Here is a 20,810-nt window from a genome sequence, read left to right on the forward strand (position 1 = left end):
ATTAATCCTTCTCTTGACTACCATAATCCCATGTTTTTCTGTTGTTGGTCACTGTAAACTTTGCCTTCATTATTAACTGATATAAACTCTATTTTATAATAAGTTGCCATAAAATCTATTTCAGTTCGACTTGCTATAAACTCTACTTCTGTCACCAAATACAATAAGTGCTGCATATGCCTGAATTGCAATAAACTTTATGTTTGTCACGTTTCCATAACTATATTAATACAGTGCACAGGAATTGTTATTAGCTCTAATCTTCCTTGCTCATACACCAACTGAGATCACATTTGAAGGCAAGAAGGAAAGCAACACTAACTATCTTTGAGAAAGATGAATCCTTCTGTTAGACTGACATGTTTATTATACAACAAAAAATAAATTTAGATCCTCGTAACACCTGCTCAAGTATGATTTTCTTTGTTTTTCTGACAAGGACTCTTAAAATTCGGAGAAGTTGTTTGCTTGCAGTATAAAACTGCCATTGAAATAAAGTTATATGGATTATAAAGCAAATTCTGCCAATTTAGGCCATTGCATATACTTCACAAAGTGGGCTTAAATAAAATTCTGTCCTGTTGACTCTAAAAGTTTATAGGTATTGTACTTAATTGAGCTTCAGTTTATTGGCTGCTGTAACAGCATTCTGTTGATGTCTACTGGAAGTAGTTATAGTGAATCCATACGCATTATCTCCCCAAGCCAGATTGAACAGTCAGTGCTTTGTTTGCAAGAATCACTGAGCATGTACTCATTTCTTTGCGAAATTGATCTGTACAGCAATTTGTGCTGAACCCTTTTTTCCCCAAACAGGCACACATTGACATTTTCCAAAGACAAGACAGTGACTTAGCTATATTTTTCAAAAAGTAATGCATTGTTGAACAATGCAGGTTTTTTAAACTGCCTTCAGAATACCAACTGAAGAAAATTTAACCCAAATGATTAAAGTGTCGTCAATTAAAATAGTTAATCTTTGACATACAAGGTGTTAAAAATATGCTATCTTCATGAATTTCTCCAATGTAATCTGCTATTTTGTTGCCATGATTTCACTGCAGTGAAGAAGTTAATTCACTGTGTAGAAGACAGAGACACACTGTGGAGGGGATAGTGCAAGACTCCATTATTGAGCTGAGCACAGCTGCAGTAGCCTTGAATAGTACCCAGTATAGGCAGCACGAGAAAGTAAGCACAAATATGCAACAGCACAGTGTATCACAATTTCTAATACATTATATTTGGATGCTGAACAAGTGTAAAGTCAGCAATTTGCCTCTGTATATTGCATGTTTTCTTGTACAGGGTGAAGGTCAGCAATGGGAGCAGTTATTTATGCAATATAGTCTCAGCTGGCTTTAGAGATTTTTTTTTAAAAACCAGTTGTAATACACCATTATGAATTGGATATGATAAGGGTCATAAAAATAAACTATTTCCTCTTTTGGAGTTTGGCCCTGCAGCTTCATCCTTTTGGAGGAGTGAATTCCAGTTTATTTTTATAATTAATTCGCAAGATGTATGCCTCATTGGTTAGGGCAGCATTTATTATCCATTTGTAGTGACCCTCAAGAAGGTGGAGGTGATCTTTGGCCTTGAACTGCTGCACTCCATGGGTGGGATAGGGTATTGTAGGTACGTCCACAGTACCATTAAGAAGGGAAATCCAGGCTGGTGATTCAGCAATGGTGAAGGAATGGTGATATATTTCCAGGTCAGGATGGCATGTGGTTTGGAGGTGAATTTGCTGATGGTGGTGCTCCAATGTAGCTGCTGCTCACATTCAGTTAAGTGGTAAAGGTCATGGATTTGTAAATTGCTATCGGAGGAGCCTTGGTGAGCTGATGCTGTGCAGATGGTAAACACTGTCTGTATGCATGCAGACTCTTAAATCACATTGATCCTAATCGCATCTCATCTTTCATCTAGAAGAAAATATGCTAATTTATTATTCTCTGATCCAAAGTGAATGACCTCATGCTTCCAAATGATCAATACCACTTTGCCCTAATTTTCCTACTTAGGTCATCAGTCCGCATCCCTTTATAAATTTCTGAAATAACTCCATAGAGGCCAGGATCCCATAACTAAGTTACCCTTTATTTACATGTGGAGAATCTTTGACACTGATCCAGCTCCCTCAGACGAGCTCTCAGAGTAAACAGAACCTCTAACACTCCTGTTTATTTATTTAGTTATTTTTCTTTTACCCCCACACTACCGCGGTAGTGCTTATTTTTCGCCAGCACCCATGTTGTGTGTGTGCAGGTGTGAGACACAGTGAAAGACACAAGGTGCGCGAATCTTTATTCGGTTTCCACCACCAGGAAGAAAGGAAACATCCGAGTGGCCAGTGACAAGCAGTGCCCTTCACATCAAAGGGCAATGCTGTGTGATCAAACACACTCCTGTTTATATCTGTCAGCCAGGGCTCCCTGTTAGGACCAGATTAACAGCTCCACTCAGGGAGCACATATTCTATGAGGTCCACCTGGCTGACATCATTACAATCACTGCACTTTCTCCTCCCAGCTACATAGCTTTCTGACTTCGATAGCAACGAGAATGCGTAGCATCAACCAGCAGTAGATCAGGTCAGGTTTGAGGGTCAGCCTTACTACTTTTCTGCCTTCATTTATATTCAATCAAAGAGTTTCCAGGCAGATCACTGGCAAATTGACATCATTTTCTTGCAGCTATGCCCCTCAGTAGGACAAGGGTTGATGCTTGGGAGCAGTGAGTGACAGTGATTTTGAGGTTCCAAGTCCTCCTGAATCCACAATCAGGTTAAAGAAAATGAATCTTACCTTTTTGATGAGGTCCTCGAGGAATCCCTGTCATGACCACTAGTAAAATACAAGGCAAACTTTGTTATCCTGAACTTAGCCAACCTAATGATAACTGTGTTCAATGTCACTGGTTTACAGAATCGATCTGCAATTAGGCTTTAAATCCTCATTAAGATAAGCACCAAATATTTGTTTTAGTTGCATAGGACATCAACAAAATGACACCTGCAAACTTAGCAGTGTGTGCAACTCTTGTGGAGATAGGTTCCAGGCTAATCTACTTTACCTCTGAAAAAGAAACAAAAAAGCATATCATTTCTTGACCTTAATGTCAACTGCAAACCTGATTAAATAGCTCTTCATAACTTCATAAAAGTCATTCAAATGTATGTTGCGTAAAACTCAGTCTTCAGTACCAATCTCCAGAGAACACCACTTGTCACATCTCATCAATCAGAGATTATTCTATTTATCTCTACTCCCTGTCTGCTACCTTCCAATAAATTATCAACCCACTTCACAAGTTTGCTTCCAGTTCTGTGTTCTTTCATTTTTGTCTCGTTATCTCAGAACCATAGCAGATACCTCAAAACATTAACTAAATAAGTCAGACAGGATCTATCCAAAAAACAAAAAAACATTTATACTGACTCTCTTTGATACAGGACATAATTATCTAAGTGATAGTTTACTTAATCTGAGAAACACGGAATAATTTATGATCCAAAAAAAAGCATGTTTGGTAACAAAAGATCCATCCATCCTAATCCTATTTTCCTGGTTTTATAGATATAGATAATACATTCCAGTATTTTTCCAAAATTTGTATGAAATGGGCGATAACCTGGTTGCGTCTATGGAGAGAAAAATGCTGTTAGCATTTCAAGTTGATAATCTTCAGCAGAACAGATTGTGATTGCCACTGAGGGCTTTGGAGGCCAAGTCATTCTATGTATTTCAGACAGCGATAGATAGGTTCTTGATTAATAAGGGGAACAAGGGTTATGGGGACAAGGCAGAGAATGGGTTTGAGAAAATATTGGTGGAGCAGACTTGCTGGGCCGACTGGCCTAATTCTGCTCCAAATCTTATGGTCTTCTGGCTTTATGGTTTTGTATTGGCTTCAAGGATAGAAATAAGAAGCTTATATACCTTAGGTGGATAGGAACAACTGGGTTTACATTTCTGTGCTTATTGTGTAGTTAATGATCATAAGGAATGGATTGGCTGTACATTATGAAAGTGACATGATTTTTACTTCCATTGATTTTGTTGGATTCAGGTGTATTCTACAACATTCTGCCAGATTACTACTGACACAAAGAGGATATAACTTGAACTACTGTTTTCCATTAATTCTTGAAAATAATTGGGTATTTTTCCTGGTTTACCCATCTGACAATTATCCTTTAATCAACAGCACCAGAAAAAGTTGACTAACTGTTCATTTCTCCCATTGGTGTATCTGGGACTTTGTGGCGACCAATATGCAGACAGCAATTACCTGCGTAACAACACTGACAGCATTCTGTTAGTAATTAATCCAGAAGAAAGTGCTTTGCAATATCCTGGGGATATGCTGCGTGCTATATACATATGCGATCTTTTATTTTCAAATTAATAAAAGAAAGTGTTTGATTTTATGTATTAATTCTCAGCAATGGAAAGAAAAATCTTCAACGACATTGCTCCTTTTTTAGCAATATTCCAGTTCTTTTCCATCAAGCGACTGTTTCTTGCATTTTGTGAACTCAGGATGGTCCACTGGGGTTCCAATTCAATGAAGTACACTTGAAGTGTGGTCACTGCTTTAAACTAAGGATAAGCAGTAATTTACATACACGGTATCCCAAAGAATAACATTGATAAATGACATAGCCATAAAGTCATACAGTATGGCAATAGAGCCTTTGGTCCAGCTAGTCCATGCTGAACATAATCCCAAACTAAACTAGTCCCACTTGCCTGCTCCTGGCCAATATTCCACCAAACCTTTCTTATTCATGTACCTATCCAAATGTCTTTTAAACATTGTAATTGTAGCCAAATCCACCACTTCCTCAGGAAGTTCATTCCACAAGCGAACCACCCTCTGTGTAAAGAATTTGCCCCTTGTGTCTTTTTTAAACCTCTCTCCTCTCATCTTAAAAATGTGCCCCCTTGAAATTCTCCATCCGAGGGAAAAGACAACTATCATCAACTCTATCTATACAACTTGAGGTAGTGTTGATGATGGTTTGGTAGTCCCGGTTATGGGAGATAAATGCGGGGAAGAAAGTTTAGAGAATTTTCTCTCATTTCTTTGAAGCCTCCCCTTTCATCTGACATGCCCATTTTAATTAACATCCCATCTATAAAAGGCAGCACTCCAACAGTACCATGTCCCTTCAGTACTGAACTTGAGCATTTGCCTGGATAACGTGTGAACCATTCTCTATGATGTGGAGGTGCCAGAGTTGGACTGGGGTGGACAAGGTCAGAATTCCAATGAACCAGGCTGTAATCCAACAGGTTTATTTGAAATCACAACTTTCATAGCATTGCCCCTTCATCAGGTGAAGGGCTGACTCTCCGAAAGCATGCAATTTCAAATAAATGTGTTGGATTATAGTCTGGTGTCATCTGAATTCTGACCGAAACCAGTGTCTGGAGGGGACTTTGAGCCTACAGACTTCAAGCTCTGAGATGAAGATTTTACCACTGAGCCAAGGCTGACATCATTTCATTCAAAACTGATGTAAATTAGCATGTTTAAGCTCTAGAATCATCAATCAATGAGAATGAACCAAATAGTTACATAAAATATTAAAAAGAAATAAAAATTAGGTGATGTGTTTTGTTTCACATCAAATCTATTTTAATAAATGTGTTACACTAAATGAAGTCTGTTTTCATTTCGTAGGTAAAGATAATCAATGCAAAGATTCACTTTGTTATATGTTTCTAAATTTTAAATAGGAACAATCAGGCAGAATTTTATTGATCCCCTGTGGATGGTTTTGCAGGAAGGTGTGAGTCAGAGCAAAGGTGACATTCCCTAGTTGGCCTTCCTGCTCACTCCTGGCCTGTGTGCAATATTAAATTGGGTGGCGGGGTGGGGAGCGGTGTTGGGGGGTGGTGGGGGTGGGATGGGGAAGGAAGACTGAGGGTAGAATTCAGGGCCAGCGATAAAGCCCTGCAGCTTCCTCTACTCTGTTGACCTTGTTGAATCAAGCAGTTGGCACATGAAAGGTTTAATTGGCACCTTAAAATAAACTCTGAGACATTAGGTTATAAAGATCTGCCTCTGGGACAAGCTGACCAATGGTACAAGGTGTGTTGTACAGCCTCCAATGTTAGCTTGTTGAGTTTACTGAATGCTTTAGAAGCAGTCATGTGGACTAACTCTGAGGTTGAATCTGATTTCCCAAAAGACACAATCATGTATTTTAGTTGTAAAGTAACTAGCTACTATGTTGTAAACCTTTACTGTTAATTAAGCACATCTTCTATCATTGAGCCTTTCTTCAGCTGAAAAGTTTATGTGGGCATCTTTCCCCATCAGTAACATAGACTGATACCAATGCAAAGGATTGGTGTTTGCAACTCTATCCAGGACAGTTCAGGTGGATGGCCATTTCACTATTAGAGGCACCTCCCTTAAACACCCCCTTTCTGGCATCCCCTCCCCTACGAGGTCCCAAGTTTTGCCCCTTGCAGGTGCTCCTGACCCCTCTTCCCCGCCTACATGCCCCACTTTCCCAACTAAGGCACCAGCCTGCACCTCCGCCAGAGCCCTCACCCCACCCCCCCACCCCTGGAGTTAACCTCCCCTTGCTGCTGTGAGACGCCCCTGTATTTAGCTGATCCTGGACTCCAAGATTTAGAACGGGGGCACTGCCTGTCACCACCCCATTCCAGTCCTTGCCACGGCTGCCATTTTCAAACCACCGTGCTGGCCTCTCCAGGAGGAACATTAAGTGACTGTGGAGCTGCTGCACTCAGGGGACAAGAGCAAAGCCTGCCATCCGAAAAACTTCTGCCTGTGAAATCAAAATAAATGGCAGTCACTCATGTGTATGTGGTGTTTACAATGCTCCAATCCACTCTCCTGTATAGCTCTGAGGTGAAAAGTTTGAAAGAATCTGCCACAGAACATTTCCCAAGCTCATCATTGAATTTCCATTTCCTTTCCAGTGTGTAGCTCCACTTGTGGGTTTGAAATCCATTCCTTTGGTTTTCTATTTGTGTTCCGTGAACCATGAAAACTGCTGTCAGCTGTAGAAAAGGAACATTTTGTGAAGAAGTTGTGATTGTTTGTGCGCTGGTATTAACCTGACCATCCTTTCAGGCTTTTTTTTTACAGCCAACAGCTGCTGTAGCTACTAACATTTTTTTTAAATTTACAATTTGAAAGGTATCTTATTCAGTTCCTTTGTTGCCTTCTTTTCCCAGGACCACTGCAGCAAGTTTTATTTTCCAGTCAGAAAATCATTCATCCGTGTTTTTCTTTCTTCCCTTCTCCATGCACATCTCTTATGCTTCATTGCAGAAATCCAAAATATCAACCTACGAAAAGATGTGGGCCTTCATGAGTAGCAGACAACAGACTGCGCTTGTCAAAAATAATGAAGAAGGAATCCAGCGTGTCTTAACCACAGATTATGCCTTGCTAATGGAGTCAACGACCATTGAGTTTGTCACGCAGAGAAACTGCAACTTGACACAGATTGGAGGCCTCATAGATTCCAAAGCTTATGGAGTTGGCACTCCCATGGGTATGTAATACAGCTGACGTGGCCTCTGGAAATTAATCAGAAAGCCAGTAAAATTAAAACTGACCTGCCACTGAATCTCATTAGCTATTTGTACAAACATTATTTACCATAAGCTTTTTTAATGCTGTAATGCATCAAAAAGGACTTAAGACTATGTTTCTGCAGGAAGGCTTTATAATGATAATTCTTGTTATTAATTTTGCACTCAAAAAACTACTCATAATTTAACCTAAAGACTAATGATTTTTTTTTCTGCACATTGTGGTTTACAAATGCTTTTTCTTTACCCAATGAAAATAGAAGTGTGTGGTGTTATCAAAGTCAGAAAATTCTAATGGTGTATATTTCTACATTTGGGAATATGTGATGTGGAATAGGGTATCTTGTAATTCTGCTTCTTAAGTATTGTCAGAGTTAATAAATACCTCCGAGAAATTTGTTTGATATCAAATTTATGATCCCCTTTAAAATTATGCATTTTTTTATATTGAGGAAACAGGCCATGCATCTAACTTAAATTTGGGCCAATGTATCAATTCTAGGAATTGGATAGCACTATTTTAGACGAGTGTGGGGGTTCATGATTTGCAACCAGCCTGCACTCATTTGGATTGAGTTGCGCAACATGCAATTTTGGAACACAAATCCCATCCGAATGATGGCAATGTTTGTGCGCAGTGTCTGTAGCTCCAAACCAACCTGGAGCCTCCACATGCAGCAGCATTTGGCCATGTCATTTGTAGACTTGGTGGTAGGGACAACCTGATCTTCTTAAATGAAACTGAAAGAACTGCGGATCAGTAAATCAAAACAAAATCAGAAACTGCATGAAAAGCATCATGTCTGACAGCATCTGTGAAGGGAAATCAGAGTTAACATCCATTGACCCTTCTTCTGAGCGTTTCCAACAATTTCTGATCTGGTCTTCCTAAAGGCAGGCTGTACCTTTAAAGGAAACCTGCACAAAAATATGGCTGCAATGTAACTTGTTCAAGCGTTAACAGTAGATCAAAGGGAGAGTTCTATAGTTAAGGATGTGGGCTCGAGGCAGGAGTCCAGTGGGGTGCTCTTTTGCTCAGGTCATGCATTACCTCAATAAAATAATTCATTTATTTGAGATAAAATTCCATTTGAGCAATACTTCCACTACCTTTGCTCTAAGGCAGCTTGTCTTTATATCCAGCCTTGAATGAGACATAATTGCTGCCAATTACAATTGGGAGAACTTCCCTCAGTTTCTTTGACTTATGGCAGATACTCCAATGCCTTGCTGCTGGCCCTCTTTCTGGCTAGTGTCCCAGGCTATATCCCTGATTTTTGAAATTGATTTTGATTCTTTCATTTTTTGTAATATTGTTCACCTCTGTCCTTTCCTTAGCCAATAAGACATCAAAATCATCACTTATTCATCTGTCACATCCATGTTCAACTATTCACAATTCCCTTTGATTGACCTTCACACCTCCATCCTCCATAAATTCCTCACTGACCTATGTTAGTTGGTTGTGCCCGAGTGCTTCAATTTTAAATCCATGTAGTTGTGCTTGAATCCTCAAAACACTGGCCCTCCATATCCCTGAAACCTTCTTGATTGCCACCACACTGAGCACCCAGTGAGAACCTGTCCATTTCTTTGACTCAATCTTCTTAATAGAATCCCTACAGTGTAGAAACATGCCCTACGGCCCCATCAAGTCCACACCGACCATCCGAAGAGTAACCCACCCAGACCCATTCCATTATTAGTCTACATTTACCCCAGACTAATGCACATAACCTATACATCCCTGAACACTATGGACAAATTAGATTAGATTCCCCACAGTGTGGAAACAGGCCCTCTAGCCCAACAAGTCCACACCGACCCTCCGAAGAGTAACCCACCCAGACTCATTTCCCTCTGACTAATGCACCTAGCACTATGGGCAATTTAGCATGTCCAATTCACCTGGCTTGCACATCTTTGGATGGTAGGGGGAAACCGGAGCACCCAGAAGAAGTCCACGCAGATACGGGGACGATGTGCAAACTCCACACAGACAGTTGCCCAAGGCTGGAATTGAACCTGGGACCCTGGTGCTGTGAGGCAGCAGTGCTGATCACTGAGCCACGTGGCTAATTCACCTAACCTGCACACCTGGTGCATCAAATTTTTGATTTATCTCACTACTTGATGACCATGCCTCCATTAACTTTGGTTCCACATTCTGCAAATCCCTCTCTTCACCTTTGCTCAGAAAGGTGAACTGAAAATACCCAATTCAGCCTTTGGTTAAGCCTTCTCAGATCTGTTTTTTATTGATGACATTGCTCCGGTAAAACCTCTATCAAGAATCTTTGAAATTTTTTCTACCAGTAAGTGATAAATCAATATTCTTACTGGAATTAGGCAGAAAAAGACTTTCGGGAATTTATGAACTTTATATGTTAGTTCAACCATCAGTTTTCACTTGTCCATTAATGGCCCTTTCCCTGTGCAGAGGCCAAACCCTAGGAGGGAAGAATTTCGTCCTTTCTTTAAAAGAAAATAAACTTACCATCAAATTAACAAAACACTCAATCAGTATGTAATTAACAATAAAATTTCTGTTTCTTTTGCATCAACCTGTTATGACACACCTCTACAACAAGTGAGATTTGAACCCAGATCCTCCAGGTTTGAAGTAGGGCCACTATCATTGTGCCACAACTCAGTCTTAAATATAGAAGTCCAATGAGCAACATTCACTCTTTGCAGCTGATCTGTTTGAGTCTAAGCAGGTCACACATTTCTAACTCTGACACTTGCATGTTGAAATTGATCTCCACATCGGTGAGACTCAGAGAGAGCAGAGGCAAGAACTCAGAGGTTTGGAGAGAGCAAGGGATGGCATGGACATAAGCTAGGATCTTAGAAATATGATGAGGTGCAGAAGAATCTAATTGTTAACATTGAAAGATCACTTCTAAGACATATGGGGAAGGCATCAGGGAAATAACTCAACTCATCAGATTTGTACATAGGAAGTACATTAGTTTATTGTGTTTTGGCTCATACCAAATTATTTTTTAAAAGTAATCTAACTTTCCCAGTTATCTTTCCTGTTTTTCCGCCCTTTCATTGGGTTTGAGGTCTTCACCCATGTTGCTGTCAAACCAGCTACAAACACAACACTAAAATGAATCAAAGAGCTGGGAATGCTGGAGAGTTGAAAGAAACAAAAACAGAAATTGTTGGAGAAACTCAGCAGGTCTGGCAGTATCTGTGGAGAGAAAACAGAATTAGCATTTTGAGTCCTGTGACATTACTTTGGAAGTAGTGAGGGAAAGCTGGTATTTAGGCAGTTGGTTTGGGTGGTGTGGGCAACAGGAGCATTGGTGGAGAGGATTGGGTGGGTGGGGGGAAAGGAGTGAGAGCATTGGTGGACATAGAGCCCAAATGGAGAGTGAAAAATGGGGTAGGCAGACAAAGGGATCCTTTGTAATAAGCCAGGGAAGAAGAAAAGCTGGATGGGTGACAATGAAAAGTTGAAAATAGGCTTTTTGTGCTGATAGCAACCCATTTCATGACAGGCCTGGGTTGTGGGGGGTAGGTAATAGACAAGGAAGGAAGTGTTTATACTCTGAAATTGTTAAGCCTGACATTGAATTCAAAAGCCTTTAAAGAAATGGGTTGCTTTCAGCATAGTCAACTCATTTTCAACTACTTATAGTCCATTACCACCTATCTAGCTTTGTTTCTTGGCAAAAATGAGGACTGCAGATACTGGAAATCAGAGTTTAGATCAGAGTGGTGCTGGAAAAGCACAGCAGGTCAGGCAGCATCCGAGGAGCAGGAAAATCGACGTTTCGGGCAAAAGCCCTTCATCAGGTTTGCTTCTTCCCTGGCCTGCTGACAATGATCCCTTTGGCTGTTTACCCCCTTTTTTCGCTTTCTCACAGCGGGCTCCACCTCCACCTATCTGCTCACTTGTTCTCCACCTCCCCATCATCATAAATACGAAGTTGACTAGCTGCTTCTGGTTCTGAAGAAGGGTCACTGGACCTGAAATCATAACACTGTTTTCTCTCCACAGATACTGCCAGACTTGCATGTTTCTCCAATAACCTAGACCTAGAGTTTTACCCCTGAGGTGGCTGCTTAGAGCCTGGAGATATTATGGCTTGCCACACACACATTTGGAAAAAAGTGGCTTGAATTATGGAACCTTCATTCTGGGGATAGGGTGTAGGATATGTATGGAATAGAGTTGGCTTACTACCCTGCAGTTCAGAGACAGCCACAGAAACTGCCAAGTGCTACTCATCACATTTCATCCTTATCCTGGCTTTGTATTCAATATCCAACATAAACCTATCTCAAGAGCTTGCCACAATGAAATAACATAAATTTGTCAATAGTTGTTACTGCCTTCACTGTAAAAAAAAAATTCCTTATTCAGAAAGAATCTATTAAATATATTTAATTCACTCAAGCATGTAATCCCTTACTAAAATTAACATTTATATTCTAATTCCACATTAAACATGGCTGTTTCAGGCAGGAGATGGCAAGATGTACCCCTCCTTTTCCCAACTATCGACAAACCATGGATAGATGTATTTTAAAGAAACATTATTTTAAACCATTAATTTATCCTGTGAATGCCATAATTGTTCAGATCAAAAATGGCAGATTTTCTTATACTTTTTTTTTAAAGACACATGTTTGTTATCCAGCACTCAAATATATTTGCAATTTCATTTACTCACTCATTTATTTAAATATACACATTCAAGAAGATATTGGGATTTCACAAAGGCAATGTGTCCCTCGATCTTAAAATTAGCTGTCGCACTTGCTTCTCCTGAGGTTAAGTGTTGAAACGTTGCAAGCTGCTATTCCTTTTCAATCCACTGAATAATTAGAGTCTGGAGATTAATGAAGATAAATCTGCAGTTCTTTATTGCTTGAAGTTGCAAGTGTTGCTTGCTTCATTCTACTTTGTTATGCAGTTGAACCCCTGCATTGAAACCTGCTCTGTTTACTTCAGATAGGTAAAGGCCAACTCAGCTTGTCTGCACGATCATGGTTCTCAGGTAGCATCATGTTCCTTCTTTGCTGCAAAAATTGTGCATTCTGAAATGCCTTGAATCAGAAAGCTAGTTTGTGTCATGTTACCAGAGTGTCTGCTCATAAATGGTGTGTGAGTTTCACTTTTTACACCTACCATTAGGATAAAAGAAGATATTTTCACATCCATTTTTTGAAAAAATCCAATTCAAAGCTAAAATGTCTAATGGTTGCAATATGAACAACCTTAATTATTTAGAGAGGGCAGCAATTAGTTCATAGAAAAATTGTTACATTTTAATAAAGTTAAAAACCACACAACACCAGGTTATACTCCAACAGATTTATTTGGAAGCAATAGCTTTCAGAGTACTGCTCCTTCATCAGGTAGCTTTGGGACAGGATTAGAATTTATAGCAAACAATTACAGTGTCATGCAACTGAAATGATACATTGAACAAACCTAGATTGTTTAAATGACTCTAAGTCTTTCTTCTTTTAGAATGGGTTGCAGGTTTCGGTTCATTAATATGTAAATCACAGTACCTCTTTTAATCACTTTGCGAGATAACTTAAGGTTTTATAAAAAAAAGTGACATCTCAGCTTAGACAATGCATTAAAGGTGTGAGGTTAGAGTCTGTCTGTATCCCAATCTTGAATTAGACTGGTTCTATTTCCAAAGTAGGAATTTATAAAATATTCCATGGCTTGACTGCCTGCATTGACTGCCTGCAGGTTGTGCGCTTTTTGAGCAAAATAGAGTGTATCTGCAAACACAATTCTGCAAATGCAAGTTCACCCCTTAGACCTATTTGTGTATGTGTGTGTCTGCATGAAAGAGAGAGTGTGAGTGTGAGTGTGTGCATGTGAGTGTTTGCGTGTGCGTGTGAGTGTGACTACATATGAAAGTGTGTGTCTGTTTGCATGTGTGCATGCTTGGTAAAGTGTGTGTGTGTGTGTGTGATGGAGTATAAGCCGGTAAGAGGGTGTGTGCTTGTTTGTGAGTGTGGGTGTGTATATAAGTGTGTATGAGAGAGGGGCTGTGTGTGTGTGTGAGTATGTAAGATTGTGTGTGTATGCGAGAGTGTATAGTGTAGTAGGGTCACCTGTTGTGTGACATGAACCCAAGGTCCAGTTGAGGCCATCTCCATGGGTTCTGAACTTGGCTAACAGCCTATGCTCAGCCACTCTGCACTCAAATGCACACTTAACCAAGCAGGGACACACACAAACACATACACTCCCATGTGCACTCACATTTGCACGCACACTCTCACATGCACACACTCACATGCGCACAGTCACACTCACACTCTCTCTCGCTCTCTCTCATACACACACACACAGAGGCACACACACACATAAGTCTATGGGGTGAATTTGCATTTGCAGAATTGTATTTGCAGATGCATTCTATTTTGCTCAAAAAGTGCACAACCTGCAGACAGTCAATGCAAGCAGTCAGTCCATGTAATATTTTATAAATTCCTACTTTGGAAATAGAACCAGTCTGACTCAAGACTGGGATATAGACAGACTCTAACACACACCTTTAATGCACTGTCTGAGCTGAGATGTCACCTTTTTTCAAAAACCTTAAGTTATCTCGAGAATGTGACTTAAAAGGAGTTCTGTGATTTACATGTTAATGAACCGAAATCTGCAACCCATTCTAGAAGATGAAAGACTTAACAGCGATCTAGTTTGTTCAATATATTGTTTCAATTGCATGACACTGTAATCTTTTGCTATAAATTCTGTGTCTTATGATCCTGTCCCACAGCTACCTGAATGAAGGAACAGAGCTCTGAAAGCTATTGCTTCCAAATAAACCTGTTGGACAAAAACCTGGTGTTGTGTGAATTTTAACTTTGTCCACTCCAGTTCAACACCGGCTCCTCGTGGGCGGTACGGTGGCACAGTGGTTAGCACTGCTGCCTCACAGCGCCAGAGTCCGGGTTCAATTCCCGCCTCAGGCGACTGACTGTGTGGAGTTTGCACGTTCTCCCTGTGTCTGCGTGGGTTTGCTCCGGATGCTCCGGTTTCCTCCCACAGTCCAAAGATGTGCAGGTCAGGTGAATTGGCTATGCTAAATTGCCCGTAGTGTTAGGTAAGGGGTACATGTAGGGGTATGGGTAGGTTGCGCTTCGGCGGGGCGGTGTGGACTTGTTGGGCCGAAGGGCCTGTTTCCACACTGTAAGTAATCTAATCTAATCCTCCATATTTGAATAACTTCTCAAAGCTATTGTTCATATTTTTATGACTAATCCAGGAAAGAAACTTAGTTCAAGGGATTTATTCAGTTATATATCGACAGGAAAGAAAAGAAAATATGACTTTGCGACTCCATTTTGTTCACAGAAAAGTGTTCATTCTCAACTCTGTTTTAAGGTGGTGTCCATCTTGAATTTATACACCATGTGTGAGTGTAGTTGTTTAGTGGCTCTTGGGGCTATCCAACTGTGAAGTTACTCAACACTGAGTTCAAATGGTCTAGCTGAATTGTGCCCCTATTATCCCCATTGTCACAAATAGGATGTGTCAGAAATGGGCAGGCGAAAGCAGGGGTGGAGGGGTGTACTTCAGTTCTTGGCTCCGATTTTGGATATGCTGCACTCTTCATGAACATCTCGGCAACCTGTCTACTTTGGGTAATTTTAGCCTCAATCAGAAGGTGGTGGGTCAATTAGAAAGCTCGTTCTTCTCTAGAAGCATGCATATTTGCTTGTACTTTTAATTGTGGAATTATGCATTAATGTTGAAAACATGCCCAATTTGTTTTCATGCCTTCTACATTTATTCTATAGCTCCTTCTGATAATGATGATTGTTTAGATCCAGTTAATTCAGGAAAAAAAAATTAGTCACTTGCTCAGTTCACAACCACCTTCTCAAGGGCAACTAGGGATGAGTGATAAGTGTTGGCCCAGCCAGTGAAGCCCATATGAATTAAGTGAATGAATTATAAAGTAAACTTTTTTTTATTTCTCATTAAATTGCACAGCAATTTGGGCAGAGTATGGAAGAAAATTTCAGTGCACACAGAAAAATTGATGTAGATAAATACATAGGAGGGCTTTTAAATTAAATTTTGTAGATCTTTTTATGTTCACACGTATCATTCTATAATGAGGGAACGCATGAAAACACCATATAAATGAAGCCATCCTATCATACCCTGAGTTGCTGGAAGGATTCTATTAAAGATAAGGCACTGTCGTTTCCATATTTTACTTTGCGAGACTTCTGGCAGTGTTTTTTTTGGCAAAGAAGTGAATGCAGAGTTATAAAACTGAGCACTACCAGTCAGGCCAAACAAGTGACATGTGTGTTTTCTTGAATGTAACTTGATTTCAAACAATCATCTTTGTGAGAAGGAGCTACAGATTAATTAAAGGCCCCATCTCTGAGACAAAGAGAAAAGCAATTCTCTGTCATTTTCAGGATTAAATATAAATGCAAAAAGGGGACTTGGAAAGTCCCCATGCAGGCTAAACTGAAAAGTGAAAGATGCTCCACTGCATTGCAGAGATGTTGAGTGTAACGTGAACATTAGAAATGAATCATGTTTAAACCCATAAGGTGCACAGAACCCGATGAGGATTTTATCTAAACTGTTTTTTCTGACTTGACACAGGTTAAAAAAAACTTCTTACTTGAGGTAGGGAGAGAGAGTCATTTGGTTGTATAAGAGATATTATGTATCAATGACTATTGAACAAGATGCTTGCTCAGTTCTGAAGAACTCTTCATACCACTATAGGCGTTTTAGGTTTAAATTCCTCTATTTGCTGCAATAGCCCTTGAGGATACAGTCAGTCAAACCATAAAGGACAGTGTCCAGACAATCATTTCCAAACACAGTATGATTCAGCTTTGATTCAATATTCACCACCACTAACGCTTCACAGACTGCAGCACTGAACAAATGTTAAGAGAAGTGCTCACAGAGTGAAATATTACAAATGTCTCACTGTATCAAGAACTATTATTCTGTACTTTCAACCTGGCCTGCTCAATGCTGTTGATGGAACAAAAGACCTTATTTTATTAGACCTCCCTAACTCTCACTGACTCATACTACTGTCAAAAACATGTAGTCATGAATTATTTATCCTCGATGCAAAGGTTACACTCCAAACTATAATTCATCAAAACAAGATGCTCATATTATTTGTAGATATTTGCAGGAACAAAGGGCTGCAAAATAACATGAGTATCCTATTATAACATTTAATGATATGTAGCACAATATTGAACTAACAGTAATTAATCTCTCAGATTGTGATAACTGATGGCTACAGACGACTGCCAATTGAGAGAGTTCAAGCCATTGTTTCATTTGTTGAAGTTAAAGTAATGTCAAAATATTGTCTCTGATGTCATCTCAGAGGTCAGTAAGTGGTTTGGGTGAGACAGTTCTGCAGTCAGGGTCTGATCATATTTCACCTCCCTGCCTCCCAGCCACAATCCGCCAGAGTAAGATACTGGCTGGATGTTACACAGAGAAGCCTTTGCTACCTGACCACAGCCAAGGAGTAAAGAGGAGGGAAGCGGAGGTTGTGAGTTGGAAGAAGAATCGAGACGTGAGGAGGGATTTGAAGTATAGATTGGGAGCTCAAGGTCCAGAGAAGAAGGAGATTGCAAGGCCAATGACGATGATCGGAAATGTTGTTGGGGTGGGTGTATCAGAATGATCTGTATGGGAATCAAAAAGGCTGGAGACAGGGAGCTGGAAGGGTTGGGAAGAAACTGGAAGAATTGGGGGTGTTTGACCATGGGGTTCAGGGATGGGTAAATGCAGCAGCTAAGCTGCATTGGCAGGTAAATGTAAAGGCACTTGCCTCCAGGGTCTAGACATCCAGTATCCATTAGCTGTAAGAAACCTAGCTGGCTGAGGTTAAATTTATAAATTTGGTAAATTTATAAGCAAGCAATCTCATTGGAATTTTTTTATGCTTGTTCATGGATATGGACATTGTTGGCTACCCCTAAATCCCAGAGGGTAGTTAAGGGTCAATGATATTGCTGTGTCTCTGGAGTCACATACAGAACAGAAGTTCCCTTCACTAAAGGACAGTAGTGACTCAAATGGGTCTTTCCGACAATCAACAATGGTTTCATGGTCATCATTAGACTTTCAACTTCAGATTTTTGTTGGATTCAAATTCCATCACTTACTATGGCAGGATTCAAATCCTGGTCCTCAGAGTATTACCCAGCTCTCTAGATTAGTAGTCGAGCAATAATACCACTCACTCATTGCCTCCCTTATGAGGTGACCAGACTGTTTTCTGTGAGCAGGCTATCCACCCCTCATGCCACCTCCATTAAATGTGAAAGTAGGCAGTTTGGTCCCAAATTCCAGATTTTTAACATGCTTTACATCCCAGTTATTTTTGTGAGTTAGAGTTCCTTCATTAAGTTCCACATTGCTGATGGAGGGCTTTTCCGGCACCATACTCTTCGACTCTGATCTCCAGCATCTGTAGTCCTCACTTTCTCCTACATCTGTGTCAGTAAACTTTGTTCATTTTGTGTGACCAGCAAGTGAGTATACAATGTAGTCAGTGAGCTGTGAATTAATAAAGCTCATGCAGTCCTTTTTTAATCTATATGATTCAAGTTAAAGTAGATCAGCAGCTAATCTTTTTTAACCTTTTTAAGGTCAGTTTATTACAAGCTATTGCTGAAGATTTCTCAAAAATAAACAAATAGAACTCAATAAAAAATTACAAAGTAAATCAAATATGGAAACAACAAAAATATTTATAAAGAAACATTCCCAAGAAATCTCTGCAGGACAAGGTCTTTTCACTGGGGTAGGGTACTCCAGAACTAGAGGGCGTAGGTTTAGGGTGTAAGGGGAAACATTTAAAAGGGACCTAAGGGGCAAATTTTTCACACAGAGGATGGTGCGTGTACGGAGTGAGCAGCCAGCGGAAGTGGTGGAGGCTGGTACAATTACAACATTTAAAAGGCATCTGGATGGATATATGAATAAGAAGGGTTTAGTGGGATATGGGCCAAGTCCTGGCAAATGGGACTAGATTAGATTAGGATATCTGGTCGGCATGAATGAGGTGGATCAAAGGGTCTGTTTCTGTGCTGTACATCACTATGACTCCATGACTCCATTGTTATGACCACAGCTGATATAATTACTGGACAACTCAGATCCCAGAATGAAACCTGGCTGATAGATCATAATTTGATTTGACTTGGTGATATTGAGATGTTTCTTACAAAAATATAAATAATGTAAATTTTGTTTTAACAGTAAAACAAGAGTATTTTGCAAAAGAAATGAAGAAAGATTGAATGAATCATTCTATGAACTTATAGGACAATTTAAAAGAGCCTTAAACAAGTAATAAAAAAATCTCTTTAATCCTAAAGTACTCCTTTAGAAATACCTTAAAGAGAACCCTTCTACGGTACCCAACATCAATTCTGTTCATAGGCATATTGTCCGCATGCCTGTCACGAGACTCCCCAAATGAGTGCTGTCTCCTAACTCACAATGGTAGGCGATCAGTAGGAGGGTAGAGGAAATGCTACCAGCACACCCTGAAAGCCTCCCTAACATGTGGAAATCACTTGGCCGAGAATGCACAAATTGGAGATGAATCAACCACGAAGGCACCAACCATTTTGAACAACACTGAGTAGAGCATGTGGAGGCCAAATGCAAGCAGCAAAAAGATCATTCTGAATCCAAGACATCCCATCACCAACCTCTTTAAACAGCAGCGCCCCCCCCCCCCCCCCCCCCCCCCCCCCCCCCCCCACCACCCCAGGTGTGGCTGAGTCTGCAGCTGCAGGATTGGACAATATAACCACTGAAGAACCAGCATCCCCACCCCTGACCCTGGAGTACAAGCAAGTCATAGAGTCATAGAGATGTACAGCATGGAACAGACCCTTCAGTCCAACTCATCCATGCTGACCAGATATCTTAATCTAATCTAGTCCCATTTGCCAGCACTTAGCCCATATCCCACTAAACCCTTCCTATTCATTTACCCATCTCCATGCCTTTTAAATGTTGTAATTGTACCAGCCTCCACCACTTCCTCTGGCAGCTCATTCCATACACGCACAACCCTCTGTGTGAAAAGGTTGCCTTTTCGGTCCCTTTTAAATTTTTCCCCTCTCACCATAAACCTCTGCTGTCAAATTCTACACTCCCCTACCCCAGGGAAAATACCTTGCCTATTTATCCTATCCATGTCCCTCTTAACTTTATAAACCTCTATAAGGTCACCCCTCAGTCTCCGACGCTCTAGGGAAAACAGCCCCAGCCTATTCAGCCGCTCCCTATAGCTCAAATCCTCCATCCTGGCAATGGTCATCCTTGATCCTGAGAATGATAAGAAAATAGTCCTATGCTCCTTGACTGTAAGTTGACTCTAATACTTGCCAATACACCAAGCATTTTATTGTACAAACCACTTGTCTTCTTCCATTGGCTGCCTTATTGAAGTAGATATGCTGCAAAACACATTTGAAACTTTACTGTTTGGCACCTCCTCTGTCCTGGGCTTCTGCCCTGTCAGCACACCATGCCCAGATTACATCTTTATGCCATTTTCCAAATTGTGCACAGTTTTGGTATCTGAGCTATTGGCTGCACTTCCCAAATTAAACCATAGTATATGTTCTTCATTGTTGTCGTTTTGCTGCTTGGCTCATTTGCAGTCATTGTGTAATTGAAATATGAATGGTCAAAAATCACATGACACCAGGTTATAGTACAACGGGTTTATTTGAAAACACTAGCCTTTGGAGTTCTGCTCCTTCATCAGGTTTTCATGAGAGAGGAAGACCTTAGACACAAAATTTAGAAGGAAATGATCAAAGGGGTATGCAACTCATGCAAATATATTAAAACACCATAAATGGCTCTTAAATCTTTAAGAAGTTAGAATGGTTTCGATTGATTAATATGCAAATCCCAGAATTTCTTTCAAGCCACTGCCCTGAGATAAGAAGTCTTCAATATAAAGGAGATGACACCTCTGGTCAGACAATGTATTTTAGGCGTGAAGTCTTGATTGGAGTCGTTCTGTATCTTAATCTGGAGTCATTATTTTACTTCCAAAGTAGGAATTTATAAAATGCCACATGGCTGAGTGTCTACAAATTGTGCAGTTTTTTGAACAAAATAGAATGTATCTGCAAATACAAATCTGCAAACGCAAATTCACTCCATAGACTTATATGCGC

At 40.2% G+C, this 20,810-nt stretch overlaps 1 protein-coding gene across 10 annotated transcripts in view; it reads left to right on the forward strand.

Annotated features, from left to right (window-relative positions):
• Nucleotides 1-20,810, forward strand: part of LOC122548404 (glutamate receptor ionotropic, kainate 2) — a 451,896-nt gene that overhangs the window by 409,477 nt on the left and 21,609 nt on the right. For all 10 annotated transcript variants that reach the window (XM_043687010.2, XM_043687014.2, XM_087982615.1 and 7 more), the window contains one exon: nucleotides 7,324-7,549. In XM_043687010.2, coding sequence (XP_043542945.1) covers nucleotides 7,324-7,549 — 226 coding nt within the window. The remainder of the gene's footprint in view (nucleotides 1-7,323; nucleotides 7,550-20,810) is intronic.

The sequence above is a fragment of the Chiloscyllium plagiosum genome, unplaced genomic scaffold, assembly GCF_037043375.1.
Source record: "Chiloscyllium plagiosum isolate Xiang-an unplaced genomic scaffold, Cpla_swu_hap1 HiC_scaffold_3, whole genome shotgun sequence".
NCBI classification, from domain to species: Eukaryota; Metazoa; Chordata; class Chondrichthyes; order Orectolobiformes; family Hemiscylliidae; genus Chiloscyllium; species Chiloscyllium plagiosum.